This window comes from Molossus molossus, unplaced genomic scaffold (assembly GCF_014108415.1).
Source record: "Molossus molossus isolate mMolMol1 unplaced genomic scaffold, mMolMol1.p scaffold_m16_p_3, whole genome shotgun sequence".
NCBI lineage: Eukaryota > Metazoa > Chordata > Mammalia > Chiroptera > Molossidae > Molossus > Molossus molossus.
The window spans coordinates 66,518,752-66,533,425 of NW_023425366.1; the positions used below are offsets into that span (position 1 = coordinate 66,518,752).

The following is a 14,674-nucleotide window of genomic DNA, read 5'->3' on the forward strand; positions in this document are numbered from 1 at the left end:
GCACATGGAGAAAATATGTTTTCCAAGAAAATCTCTTGGGAAACAGGGCAGATGAGAAAAATCTGAAAAATAAATAAATAAAAGTGTACACATGAGAGAAAAAGAGTGAGAGCAAAAGACAGAGGCTAACGCTGTGGTCTCTACCTAAAGCCCTTAAACCTTTTTATGCTATACTCTGGAGCTGCCTGCTGTAAACAGTTAACATTTCTGGCTTTCCAAGGAAATACTACAGGTCCCTTAAAAGTATAGAGAGGAAGGAGAAATAATGGAGTGCCCCATTTCTGACAGTCAAGACGGAGAGAAGTGTTCCCACACTGATCTCATTAAGATGACGAAAATAATGAGTGTGAATCTTATGTATGAATCTCCTAGTAGATAGAGGAGAGCATAAATGTACCCCACATTTACCCTTTATGATGCCTGATATACTACATTTATTCTCAGCTTCATCTGATACTACTGTTGGGGGTTTCTGTTACAATATTACAGCTTTAACTTCGAGTTTTGCCGCCGAAGTCATCTGAGTCAGTCATTCAACACAGTTTTATTGAGTGTGCATGAAAACGGGAAGATCTGTTAATGGCAAGTGAAATGCATCTCAAGCAGAACAACCTGGATTTATTTCCTGTCACTGGTTCTAGTAATGGATTAAAAATACTGACAAATGGCATTTTTAAGTTTACAATCTATTTTATTTCTTGGTTCCTTAAACTTAGGTTAAGCATTCTAGTCAATTAGAAATAGAACCTAGGTATTATTAAATATGTCTCCAGTATATTTTTGGAAGAAAAATCATGCACTTCCCACAAACACTGATGGGATATTTTTCCTTGTGATTTATCTCTCTTTTTGAGGTCTAACAGAATATTTTCAAATAAGAATTTTAAGCTAAATCATTTTTCAAGATTAATACATAGCTCTCAGAAACAAAAACTTGTGTTATTGTGGTCCCGTACATTACTCAAGCCTAAATGATCCATAGGCCCTTGTAGTTAAGGACTTCAAAGCATTTCATAGAGATGATTTAATTTAGATTTTTCACTCTAGTAACTCCAGTTGCAATAAATTGGTGCACCAAGTTTATAGCAAACTATACCTCATATAATTTATATAATTATATAAGTGGGCAACGTCCTACAAATTCTAATAGAATCTCAAAATATGCCCAAATTATTAAATTAAGATAAGAGCAATATAATAAAGTTGGATCACCAGTTATTCTAAATAATTCAGAATACATACACTTTCCCCACCTCTGGCATTTATTTAGTCTAACGAAAATTTAGCCATGTACAGGTTCATCTTAGCTACAATTAAATCAATATGGATCAATATAGATGGTTTAAACTGTTTAAGTGACTCAGTGATAATATGTATTTGAAACCTGGGAAATATATTCTTAATGAGTCTACATTTACTTTTGGGAATAAGTAATTTATACTACTTAGAGGCTTAATGACATTTCTTGTCTAAAATGTACTTCACTTAAACACACAGTGAACTCTTAAGAGTTCTTTATTACCATATGCCCATATCTGCACAGTGTTTGGGGAGCTATAGTGTGGTATGACCTCAACTAATAGAAAAGTTCATCAAAACATAAGAAATATACTTATTACTTAAGCTGCAGGAATACTACTAAGAAAAGTGAACATAGATTTGCAAATTTGAGGAGTCAATACAGCCCTCCCAATCAACACACTCCTTATCAGAAAATACCAAGGGTTGGTAGTCCAATTTTACACTCTTAGAACTCTGCAGAACAATGTCAGACACTTGGTTTTTCTTAATTAACAGCAACTTGACTTATGAGATTCAGGATCTCTCTCTCTCTCTCTCTCTCTCTCTCTCTCTCTCTCTCTCTCTCTCTCTCTCTCCCTGTCTTTCTGTCTCTCTCTTTGCCTTTATCTTCTCAATGCTGCTGTCTTTGTAGCATCCATTACCAGCAAGTGGGGGAGAAGTATAGTTAGTATCTTAGTAAGTCCCTTTACCTTTTAGCAGTTTAATTTCCTCTGCTGTAATATGATCTCTAAGCTCCCTTTCCATTTGTAGCACTCCATGACTTTACCTGTGCCTTTCAAAGCCCATACAATCTCTACTTTTGCAGGCTCCATGCTTTGGCCACTAGGAAGGTGCTCTATCCTAAAGCTGAGGTTGGACATATGTGTTCCCAGCACCCTAAGCACCCAACTATGATTCCACTGAATCTAATTCCTACATGTAATGTCTCTATTCTATTGCTAGTTCTCTATGAAGGACTCAATAGGCTTTGTGAGTGCTTCTATGTCATAATTTATGACATTGCTATTATGGAAAATATGTTCCAAGGCCTAAGCAACTGTCTTACAAAACAGACATTTACATCTTATTTGGAAATTGGGAGCCAATATGAAAAATATTTAGGAGTTAGAAATAAAAGCATGATAGGAAGCTCATATTCTGAAAATTTTAAATATGAAGGAAACAATGCATACCTAAATAAACTAGTATATGCTGGGTTTAAAGGTCTTTCTCATAAGTACCAGCTTCCTGGTTGAGGGGTAAAACAGCAGTCCGAGCTTCTGTATTTATGAATTAATTTTCTCTGAGTAGCAGCCATCACTTTACTAATATCACTTCAAAAATATAACACATCTTTTACATAACCTCAGTACACTAATTTATGGATAATTAATGAACTGCTTTAATCCTTGGTGGTCTATTATTTTAAACTAAATCCAAAAGATTTCTCTAATTGACTAAGGAAAATAATATTAAACTGTATGCTATATTCTTATTTGAAAAATGTAAGATTTCCTGAGTCTGCTTGGTAGGAACTGCATAGAATGCCAACTATGGGAAATGCAATAGAATTATTTGTATTTGGCAAAGTGGGATATAAAACATCATATGTTTACATAGTATTGATAAATTGCAACAGTAGAAGGTTTTTTATTCCTGTGGGGAACTGCTATGCAGAATAGCCAGTGTAACAGGTATCTTTACAGTTTCAAATGACTTTCCTACTCCACAACCTTTATTCCTGCCCTTCCAATGAAGATCTAATAGGTAATTGAGCCTAATGAAGTATGCTTCTATATTTCTGACATAATGATATTCATTTAAGAATATAAAGATTATATATTAGTCATAAATATAGTGCAAAGTATGGACAAAACCCATCAAACTTTCATAATGAGAGGGGTTATGTTACTTAGGCCAGAATAAATGTTCACCCTACTTCTTCATTTCAGTGGAGCACAACAATGCACCCATGGAATTGGTGGAGAGGAAAAAAAACTCTCATATGTGTTTTCATAAGGGGAAGATTTAATTCTATATCTACGAAGCCAAACAAAATTTTTCTTTTAGTTGGACTCCAGTGTAGTCAATGATTTTGTATAGAGATTACAAATTATCTTTCTCCAGACTGGATAACTATGGGGATAATTTGCAATGTATACAAACTACAGTAAATCCAAACTAGATTATATCAACAGCATAAAAGTAAATATTGTTAAACTCACATTGAACTTCATTTAGAGCATACACTCTCAATAGAGGCTATATAGCACTCAAGGGGGCAAAATTGGATCTTTGAGGATAGAAAAAAATATTAATTTAATTTATTTCTTCCTTTACCATTTATCTCTATACCCTTATCCACCTCCCCCCACCCTTCCCCTCTGCAGTCACTACATTGTTGACCATGTCCGTGAGATCTTTCTCTTTTTTGAGAAAAAAAAAAATCTTAAGATAGTACTATGATTTGTGGCCCTCCAAAACTTAATACTCCCTGACAGAATCTTATTCCTTAGTATCTAATTTATCTCATTAAATTAAATGATTTTTTTCTCCTTAGATGGTGAATATAAAAAAAAAAAAAGATTTGAGAAGCATTGATTTAAGATTTTTAAAAAATATATTTTATCTCTAAAATTTTTGTTACTTTCCTTAAAATCAGCGTTGGCTTTCATTTTATCCAATTATCTGTTTACACTTGATATCATTTCTATTTTTCCTTGCTTCCTAGCTTTTCTCTAATTTGTCCCTCATTAATTCCCTGAGCCGGCAGCTGAGGAGTGGAGTGAGAAATGGCCATTCATCTCTACTCTACTACTGATCTCCACTGTTACCACTTGCTGGGTGAAAAACAGGAGCAACTTCCTTAACAACAGTTCAGGTTAGCTTCTCACTTGGTAGTCTAACTCTAATACATTCAAAATTCTAAGGTATATATTTATAAATTGGTCAAAAAAGAAAAGGAAATGGGACACTGGAAAACATTCTATTCCCTTTTCTTAATATTTACCAGATACAAAGGGGCATGGAAATACGTGGAGAGTGAACTTACTATCTAAAGTATATTAATGATTGTATTTCTATTATAATTTACAACCATTCAGAAGTTATTACTCTTTCCAAAATTTTACCAAAATAAATTATATAGTTATCTCATTCATTTAAACATTTTTCTTTGCAAAACACTTTACATAGAAATACTTTGCAATGAAATATGGCTTGCTAGTTTGTTCAGTATGTATGTCCCTCACACTTTAAATTAAAGTGTTAGGAAGATAGAAAATTCTTCAAAGGATAAGAACTTTGCTTTAGGAATCTGGTGACAGAGAGTGAGACATCTCTGATTTTATTATTTTTTAATTTTTTATTCTTAGTCAACTCTATTATAAAATCTGAACCATGCACCATGTTTTTAAAGGGTCCCATAAAGGTTTTGAAGCTGAAACTAGCTGATAAGTAATGCAAGGAGGCCACTAGAGATGGAATGGGCCCGCAGACACACAGCAAGACGGGGACTACACCCAGGCATTGCTGTGCCCCCACCAACCTTCACTGCAGATACCATTAAGGTTCATGGGAAGGCTAATTCCTATACTCAATGTCATATCATAATTATTTTTGTGATATCTGTGGTTTATGTTTAATTATAATATAGCACAACAGCACTATACCTGAGGAAAAGTGAAATATTTTATTTTCCCCAAATCACCCGTGGAAGAAAATGTCCCCAGATTATAGCATTTTACTGCTCCTGCTTTAGAGGACAAAGGAGGGAGAGTAGAGATAATAGAATGTGTGTGATGTGCTATAAGAATTAAATTCTTCTTATTATAAATATAAAATAAACTTTAAGAGGAATAAACTTTTCAGAGAGTAGTACACTCTGTGGCTTATGTGATTATCTCCCACCAAAGAGCAGGAGGCCCTTTAGCTGACATTTATTAAAATAAACCAGAAAAGTACATTGGTATCATTTAAAGAAAACTAAGTAGTGACTTAAGGAAGTGCTGTCATCTGTATATATAAAGGCTACAAAAACAAAACAAAAAGACTATACATTTAAATAGACCTCCAAACTGAACTAGAGCATCATCCCTGGAGAAGGATTAGAGAAGTCTAGTCAAAATGCTTTGTTTCATTAATATCTGATTTGCTACATTTCCTGATTCAGGGTTGATTTTAGCTAACTGTGATCAATCCTAAAATCAAATCTGCTTTCAAATTGTGGGTTTTGATGCAATTATAATGATTTATATGCAATGCTTTGTGAAAGGCACCAATTAAAAATAACCTAAATTTTCATAGGCCTATGTTTTGAAAAATTATTCTTCCTTGAAATTCAGATAACTTTTGGGGGAAATAAATGTATATTTTGAGTATCAACTTAAAGTCCCAGCATGTTCATATGAATTGGGCACCCAATCTATTTACTGAAAAAAACAAACAAACAAACAAACAAAAATGGTAGTACTATAATCTGCTAGATGTCAATGATCTTTGACTTTGTAAAATACATTTAGGCAAGTTTGGTGGTATACGATCCTCTAACTCAATAAAATTCTATATAGGCTTTCTTCTTTCCTCACACATTTATGAAGGCAATATTTAAAGTAGCTTTAAAATGTGTATGCATCAACTTGGAAGTATTGTTTAGTAAACTTAGTGTTATATAAGATGAGAGCATAAATGAAGAAGGGCTTGGAAGTTCAGATTTACGTAACTTTAAGAAAAATCATGCATACAGGAGTAGGACCAACAGTTATAGATAATTTTGCTTTAGTACTTGTTTCTTTGCTTTTCAGAGGCCCTTCTGTTTGCTATTGCAGGGAAGTAACAAAAATTACATCTGGAACATTTCCAATTTTTCTGCTAACCCTAAAATAAAATCTCTCCAACAACAACAACAAAAGGCTTCTATAATAATCATTTGAAAATTGCCATGGACTTCAAGCATTATTTTGTTGGTGTGGTATTATTGATGTCTGAAATTTTGAAAGAGAAATTACTGTTGGAAACCTAAATGTTGTACAATCACCCTATATTGTTCAGTAATATGAATGTGAAGACTAGAACTACAGGTGACGTAGATATGCCTTTGTTTTCACATTGATATTTCTCCTTAAGCAATGCTCTGTTTTTAGTCCCTGAACATGAAGGCCACTTAAAGTGTCTTTATTGTTTATAATAACTTTTAGAAAAATCCATATGTTGTTTAACAGCAGTAGGCTTTCATACAGGAAGTACTTGATAAGGCAGCCTTGGGAGCCTATTGTCTTCAGAACGTTGTATTATATCCCATCCCCTCTGCGAGTCAGTTCCTCCTGCTCTGCTTGTGCTTCCTCCATTTTCTTTCTTTCTTTCTTTTTTTTTCTTTTTTTTAAAATCATTTGGCTGCACAGAGCTGCCTCATGTCATTCTTTGCATACATCATCTCTGTTTTTTTTTCTTTTTTCCTGCACAATGGCCCAGCTTTTCTGAGAGTAGCTGTTGTCCCGAGTGTGAGTGTGATCTTTTACTAAAATGTGGATTGAATGAAGGTGGAGCACACGTTATCTGGAAGCAAAGGAAAACCAGGCATTTGAAAAGGACCCAGAAAGGCACGAGTAATGAACCAGAGTGGCCTCGATGAATTGGTATAGAGGGAATTCTCAGTTTTGACACAAAGGAACACATGGATACCAAGGAAAACTAGGGAGAAAATCTCAGTAGGAAGCCTGCCTCACAGGTGGGTCAGTACAGAGGGTCAAAGCTGGTAGTTCTCCAGATAGAAAAAGAAACAAATGTATTTTATGAGTAACAGTTAAGCATTCAAACATGCCTTATTGGAGCACAAGGTACATTGAGGGGTTGACATCCCTTCATAATTCATGTTCATTGTTCCTGTAAGTAAAATATGTGTCTCCCTGTAGTTATTCTGTTAGGAACTGTACTTTGAAGGCAAGAGGACATTTTTTGATAATGCACATCTTAAACTTTTCATTAAACTACCAAATTTAAATTCTACCTTTTTGTGCACTCTGACATTTTTGTCTGGCATTTTCATTAATTTTGCGACATACATAAATGTAGCTGAAATGTTAACTGATCAATACTTTGTCTCTCTCATGTAACACTAGCACTCCGTTCCCTAAGGACCACACAGCAGAACAGAAATTAAATGTGTAAAATATCAAATGTTAATGTTAAACACGGCGGCACTTACTGTATAATGACAGAAAAGGCTAAAACAATTCCAAATGGACAGATGGTACCACAAATTATCTACAATCACATTTAAAGATTAAAGTTTGTCCTGTAAAATAATTCTTTGACGCACACTGAAGTGTGTCCTTTTACTGATAGCTCAGTTGTCCAATTATTTTTGTGCTCATTACAGTGAGAAATGACAGTACGGGAAAGAAAGAGAGAATGTACACTCTTTTTTCCCCCCATGTTGCACCCACTGACATCCATAAGAACACAAATGTCTGGTCAAGAGCCTGATGAAAATTAGGCCCAATTTATGAGTCATTTCCACGTCTCCAATAGATGGTTCCAAAAGACAAGCAGTGCCTTCCGTCAGTGTTCGCTCTCAGGCATGCAATATTCACAGTAAAATTTAAAAACCTCATTCATAGCACAAAAACAAGGACATTCCCAGCAATATGTTTGCCTATAAATTTTATCCATCACCTTGTAGGCCGATTTCAGCTTCTAACATCGTCAGCTGGCTTTGAACCTTCCCTGCAGCACAGAAGGATAGGGCTAAGGAGGCCCGAGCGGCTCTGACCCTGCATGTCTCATTCTCTCCACTTTACTTGACATTAGGACAAAAAGTTACTGTTTTTCCACTTTGATTCCATTATTCTAAATTTATTTTGGCTAGTAAATTAGAAAAGAAAAATAAAACAGAATAGAAAAAAGACACTTAAACATTATAAAGTTTACTGCTCTGGGCCTAAAACCAAGCCACATAATGGTACCAATGCACATGCTCCATGAGGCAGCTGCATTTATGAAAAAGTGGGCCAAGTGAAACCAATATTATAATAATAGACCCATGATCCAGCCACAGGGAATGATGGGAACAATATGTTTGTAACAATGGGGTGCTGCTCATACTTTCCTGCTAATGGAAAGCAGTTCTTTTCAATAAACTGGCCTAAAAAGGCTCTAGTCATGCAATGATATCTTTGAAACATTTCATTTTTAAGTACTCACATCATTTAATATCTATAAGATAAATAAAAATCCTACAATAGTTTTTTTTTTTCTGAATTATTATGATACTGAAATTACACGGTACATAATTAAAAGTTCTTTTAGAAAGGAAATAATGTCTGCTCTGTGTGACTTTGGCCAAGGTACTTAACTTTTCAGTACCTCGGTTTCTTCCTCTGTATATTGGAAAATAATAGTATTGACCTCATAATAAGGTTTTTGGGAATATTAAATTGATTAATACATGAAAAGCACTGTCATGCATTAGTGCCTAAAAAAACAGTTTTCTGGCACATAAATGCTTAATACATATTAGCTGTTATTATTATATAAAGATCTTTTGGCATTAGAATTTAATCTGAGGTGAAAATAGATGATTGATTGATTATAAAATAGTTTAGAATGTAAATGTAAGGTCTAGGGAAAATTGCTACAACAGCAGTAAGCTATGCCTATCGTCACTTAATAACTAGCTTTATTAGAGCAAACCCTCATTTATCTGACATCATTGACTAAAGAGCTTCTCCACATAAGAAAAATTTTCATATTGGTTCATTGGTTGGTCAATTGATTTAGACAGCCATTTATACTGGGAGCCCACTCAGCGCCAGGTACCCCATAGGTGATGGAGGAGTACAGGTGAAAAAGGCAAGGCTGGCATTTTCACGGAACTCTCAGTTCAGGTTTAGATAAGTGAAGTTTGGCTTTGTCATTTATTGTTTTCATCACATTCAACAGAATGTAATTCGGTACTTTTTTTTCTTTTCTTTTAATGAAACAGTTAATATTACTGCTTCTCCTCAAAAGTACTTGTAATGTGTGTTCAGTATTAGTTTGGCCTCTTTTTCAGCACCCGAGTCAGCAGTGCCTGTTCCCACCTCTACTGTGCTCCCTCCTCCCTTTTTTAAGCTTCTTGCTTTCGGCTTGTTTCACAGGCCTGTCTGTTAGAAATTGACCACCAGCTAAGAGAGATATTACATTTCTTACCCAGTGAACTTTGACCCTCTTACAGTGAAATCACTCAAGTCTTATCATGTACATGTACCTAAGTTTCTCGGAATTTCAGTGCCTGGTGTTTTTCTTAATCAGAAAGAAATTCTGAACGGAGTCTGCCATCTTGAATTCACTTCACACGAGTGACATCTAGAAGCCAGATGAATTTTATGCAGACTTACAAAACACACTGTAATGCTAACGTGTTAAAAATGAATGTTCCTGAACAAATTATATAATTATGTAGATTTCTCTGTTTTCAAATTTCACAAACAGCTGTAGGGAATGACTTTGGAAGGAGTGAATCAAAGATGGCAGCGTAATCTTTTTGGTTGAATATTACTGTGTCTCTGATAAGGCGCCCTGGAACTTGGGCACAATGGCATAAAATGCTCAAAGAAACTCAATATCATTTTTTCCCTCATTAATATCAAAGTGCCTCTATGACAGTGAGAAATCATAATAAAGTTTGCTTAACAGTACCCCCCCATATACTTAATATGTAAAATAACTAAATAAAAGAATATTGAAAGAGGTAGAGTTTCCTTTCTAAAACTTAATGACGATGACAATCTCTTTCTTTAAGGAGACAACAACATGTCTATGGGAAGCAGGCTGCCTAACTTTCTGGTAACTTACAACATAAAGGAACATACACAGTCTTTGTTCCATGTGCTCAGACATTAATGAAAGTCCCATACAAGGCCTGAAAGGAGGATAGAACTCAAAGTCCTAAACAGATGTGCACACCCTCATTTGAATGGTAATATTAAAATGTTGACTTGTTACTATAATTAAGGCTCTTCATGAAAGGCCCCATAATAAAGTCATATTCTGTTAAACCGACAATGATAAGGAAGCATGAGGTACTTATATTCTAACAAATATGACAATAAAATGAAGAATTTCAAAAGAAGGATTTCACTTAAACTTCAGACTGAAATCCTGAACAAGCAAAAATAATGTGAAAGCAGAAATTTCCAGCTAAAGCTCAGAGAAAAGTATTCTTTCTATTTGCAAGTTGGTCTCCTCAGCAGTTTTTAAATAACCAAAGTAAAAGGCTACAAGATGAACATTGTTAGAGGACTATTTGGATCTATCGAATTCTCACTTGTTCCTTTGTAAAAACTGGAAATCTCAGAAATAATAAATGCCGCTTAAATAGGTCATATCCACTTTCAATTGATTCACATATTAAAGTCTTACCAGTTAGCAGTCTACTGTCAATGATTCTCATATTTTGGAAAAAAAAAATATCTATAGAATGAATACAATTTAAATGAGGATGGTCAAGATTATATTAATTTTTCTTTAAAACTAAGGACTTTTCTTGGCTCTGTTATTGGGATTTGGGATTATGCAATATATAAAATTTTACTTTTTAGCTGTCATGGAGAAAATTATACATTGGCAGAGATGCCTTGCGTTCCGGAAGTCTGGGGGGTGGTGGGGGGTGGCTGTATTCTTGGACTCAGACCTTGAACAATCCATCAGGTTCTGCCCACGGCAAATCTGTCCAGTCAAGTCTTAAAATAGGAGTTTTAAAATGGCCACATCAACATAACTGTTACTATAGCCACAGAAACACACAGCTATGATTACTGAATTTAATGAATAACAATGTAAGTAATACAGTATGATCATACCACAAAAGCAGCAAGGCTCCTTGGGGGTGAGTCCCAATCAAAGCAACTATTAACGTAGTATGCAGCATTTATAAGCACCATGACACAACGCTTCGTTCTGATAAAGTTTCTTAGTAGCAGCTGTAATGAAGATGAAATATTATTAGAATTTGCAGGACTAAAAACCATCAGATATGCTGCAAAATTCTTCAAGCTTACTGTGATTTAAAAAGGATTCAGTAAGTTAATAAAGTTGTAAGAATATACCAAGCAGTTTGGCTCATGTGCTAAAGGAAAAGCACTATCTCTGGAGGAAGTAGAAGAAACTGAATTATAAGAGCAATTTCTTAGCTAAATATATGTTTTTAAATAATATTATCAGGTAGGTTGGACTACTTTTGTTCAAAAGAATAAAAAAATCTCCAAAGGATTAGAAACATTTTTTGCTACTTACTGCAAACCTTAAATATATTTTTAACTCTTAAATCATATTGAGGTTTTAAGATTCTTTGAATGCTTTAATTTCAAGCTATTTCAAAGTGAAATGGATGACTCGGGATAGTTTTATTTAGGGTCTTAGAGAAAAACCTTCAAAGTATTGCTTTATTATAGAAAACCTTTTTGCCCTACCATTTTAGTAGGATTCTCCCTTTCTTACTATCATATTCTCATTTTTTCTCTTTCCCTCTCCCTCTCTCCATCTTTACCTTTCTCTTTCCCACAATAAATTTAACCTATATTTTCTCATAATTTTGGAGTTAGAAAAAAATTTATGGTAACCAAGTGCTTTACAAAATCCTTTACTAAAAAAGGTATATGAGAATTGATATAATTTAAAATTTAAAACTAAGACATGACTACGACTATAAGAAGAACAGCTCATACACTAGATGTTGTTCAAAAATTATCTATAGCTATGTTAATAATTAGAATAATATATCTGCAGGCTAGTATTTTGTTACTTTCAAATACACTTCAATGCTGATCTGGTATTTTAAAGATGTAGCAATGTAAAGATTACTGAGGTCATATGGAAAAAATATATGTGTAAATATAGATGCAAGTACATATCAGCTTTAATTAGTTATTCAAATTCCTTTCAGTCAAATTTAAGAGTCTCCCTGCTTGTTTTCCTTCTTGGCCCCTAATCAGTTCCTTTAAGAGCTACTTTTATGAATTTTATCTATAATTGTGGAAAAATATAATCTGTATTTCTATTTAGATAGATACTGCATTTGTAACTCATACACTGTCTTTCAACAATCCAAGATCCCATTGTTTATGGTGAACTGATTGGATTCAAAATAAAAATAACTTTAGTCTTCTAATAGCACAAAATTTTTAAATATATTAATGCACACAAATAAGTTCTGTAAACTTTACAGACATATCAAATACATTTTATTTTAACTGTGTTAATTTTGACTAAACATTTTTAAAGGGGTCATTTAATGCTCTTTCTTAAGTTGATTCAAACCTAATTTAATACTATAAGTCTAATTACAAGCTATCAAGCCTAATTTAAAATTTCTTCATGAAAGAAAAAAAATCAGAGTTCCTAATTTTCTATTTTCTTAGCTGAAAATGTCAATAAAAGTTCACTTCGAAAAGATCATAGTCAAAATCTCATTAAGAAGGTTTTCCTTAAAAGATGGAGCCCCCCTCTCTTGTGGATTAGAGGGAAGAGCTTTATGCTGGGCTCGCTTTACACACACCTGCATCATACCTGTGGGTGGTCTGGACATATATTTGAACCTCAGCTTTCGGTGTTCTCATTTACACATTCCATGGCAATCAAATTGTATTTTATGTTCAAAATGATCATTCTCTTGCTAACCCATGAATACAAATCCATTCCATGCAGCATCTACAGTATCCCCTTTCCTTTTTGACCACCCCCATCCAATTTATTAGTTTGATATTGGCCTTGTTTGATCATTTAAGGAAAGGAAGGAAAAAGAGAAAAAGAAAAAGAGAAAGACCCATTTCCCATAAGTAGATGATCAAAAATGTTATAGTTTTTTCCCCCCTCCATACCTCCAAAGTTTATTTCAATTTAGTTAGATGTTTTACAGATATAATCAGGTCTTCCCAGAGGGATTAATCTTTCTTTGCTTTTTACCTGTTTAGAGAGTCTGTTTTCCTCTTCAATGTACTTCTGTTCTTTGGGTATTAATGTTCGTAAGCTGGCTTTCACCTATACATCAACATATGTGTCTGTTATGGATTAATATATTATAAATGTTTACAAGTTTTTCATGCAGTTCAATTTGCAATAGTTTCTAAAGTTTCAAAGACCTGGCTGCTGTGCTCATAAAATATAAATGTACACAGTGGCACATGCACACACTTCCATTTCTTACGCAGGCAGGCAGCGGCTGGAGTTCAGCCCGAGCAGCCGCCGCCAACTACAGCAGAAAGTGTGGGTGTGCCAGGCAGTGGCAGAAGCGTATTCTCCAGGATACATCAAGGTTTAGAGAAAATGAGGAATGACAGAAATTCTCTACAAATCAGGAACAAAAGCTTTCATGAAACTGAACTCTTTAGCAGTACAAAAAAGCCAAAGTTAAGACTTACAGCATTAAAAATCACATCTATTTCAAGATAGATGACCCCCTTTGTTGGCCCTGTCAGCTGCTTGTTTTTCAAGACGTAGGCTTTCTGTTCACCATTTTGAATCTGCGGGAAAAGGACATGACAGCCGTCTGTCTCACGGTCTCTACTGAATACACTCCCTCTGTGACCTTTGACCCCCAGCTGCTGAAACTGACAGAGAACCCAAAACAACTGTGGCAATTCTGACAAGTACCTGTTCATTACCAGGATCAAGTCTGTCAGGAAAAATTAACTATCATGGGATTCAACATGGCCGTGAATTGAGTATGTTAAAATTTTTAGTGTTCTTATTACAGACCTTGGTTGAGAAATGACAGATATAGAGCTGAGGTTTTTTTTTTTTTTTCCTTGAGCAAAAGCAACACAGAGCAGGGTGTCAGGTGAATAAAACTTACAGACAGCAATGGTATAGCAACTCTGCCCAGAAAGTCAGCACTTCGATCCCGATCTTCATCATAAACTGTCACTTCAAGAACTGAATGGATATCTTTAATGTTGCTGCATAATAAATATACATAAGAAAAAAAAAAGACTTCATCAGTAGAGAACAAGAATAAAAATGCTTTTGGAAATTTAGATAGTTCCAGCTGATTTTGTGTGTATTTATTTTTGTGTATGCTATTTGCATACACACATACTTGGTTTCTGACAGAATTTCCCACAATGCACCTTAGTAAACTACAGTGATGGTTCTATTATCTAAAACTTTGAACACCATCAATTTCAAGTTATAATTTTTTAATGAAATATAATTTTCCACCTGGATGGGCACAGAATAAATTATTACAAAAAACAAAACAAAAAACCCACCCATAAGTAGCACTGATATTTTTTAGACTTTTCCTTCTTACTATACAATAATTTCCATCTTCCTATTACCCTACATGAAACACCACCAGGTTTGATATTAGCAGGTCACAATATATTTAATATAATTTTGTTTTTTATTTTAATAGGAC

General features: G+C 34.3%; 1 protein-coding gene across 7 annotated transcripts in view; it reads right to left on the reverse strand.

Annotated features, from left to right (window-relative positions):
* MCTP1 (multiple C2 and transmembrane domain containing 1) overlaps window positions 1–14,674 on the reverse strand; it is a 490,459-nt gene that overhangs the window by 140,724 nt on the left and 335,061 nt on the right. For all 7 annotated transcript variants that reach the window (XM_036278918.1, XM_036278919.1, XM_036278920.1 and 4 more), the window contains 4 exons: window positions 14,111–14,213; window positions 13,677–13,778; window positions 13,222–13,296; window positions 11,121–11,240 (listed from right to left, as the gene is read on the reverse strand). In XM_036278918.1, the coding sequence (XP_036134811.1) occupies window positions 11,121–11,240; window positions 13,222–13,296; window positions 13,677–13,778; window positions 14,111–14,213 (400 nt within the window). The remainder of the gene's footprint in view (window positions 1–11,120; window positions 11,241–13,221; window positions 13,297–13,676; window positions 13,779–14,110; window positions 14,214–14,674) is intronic.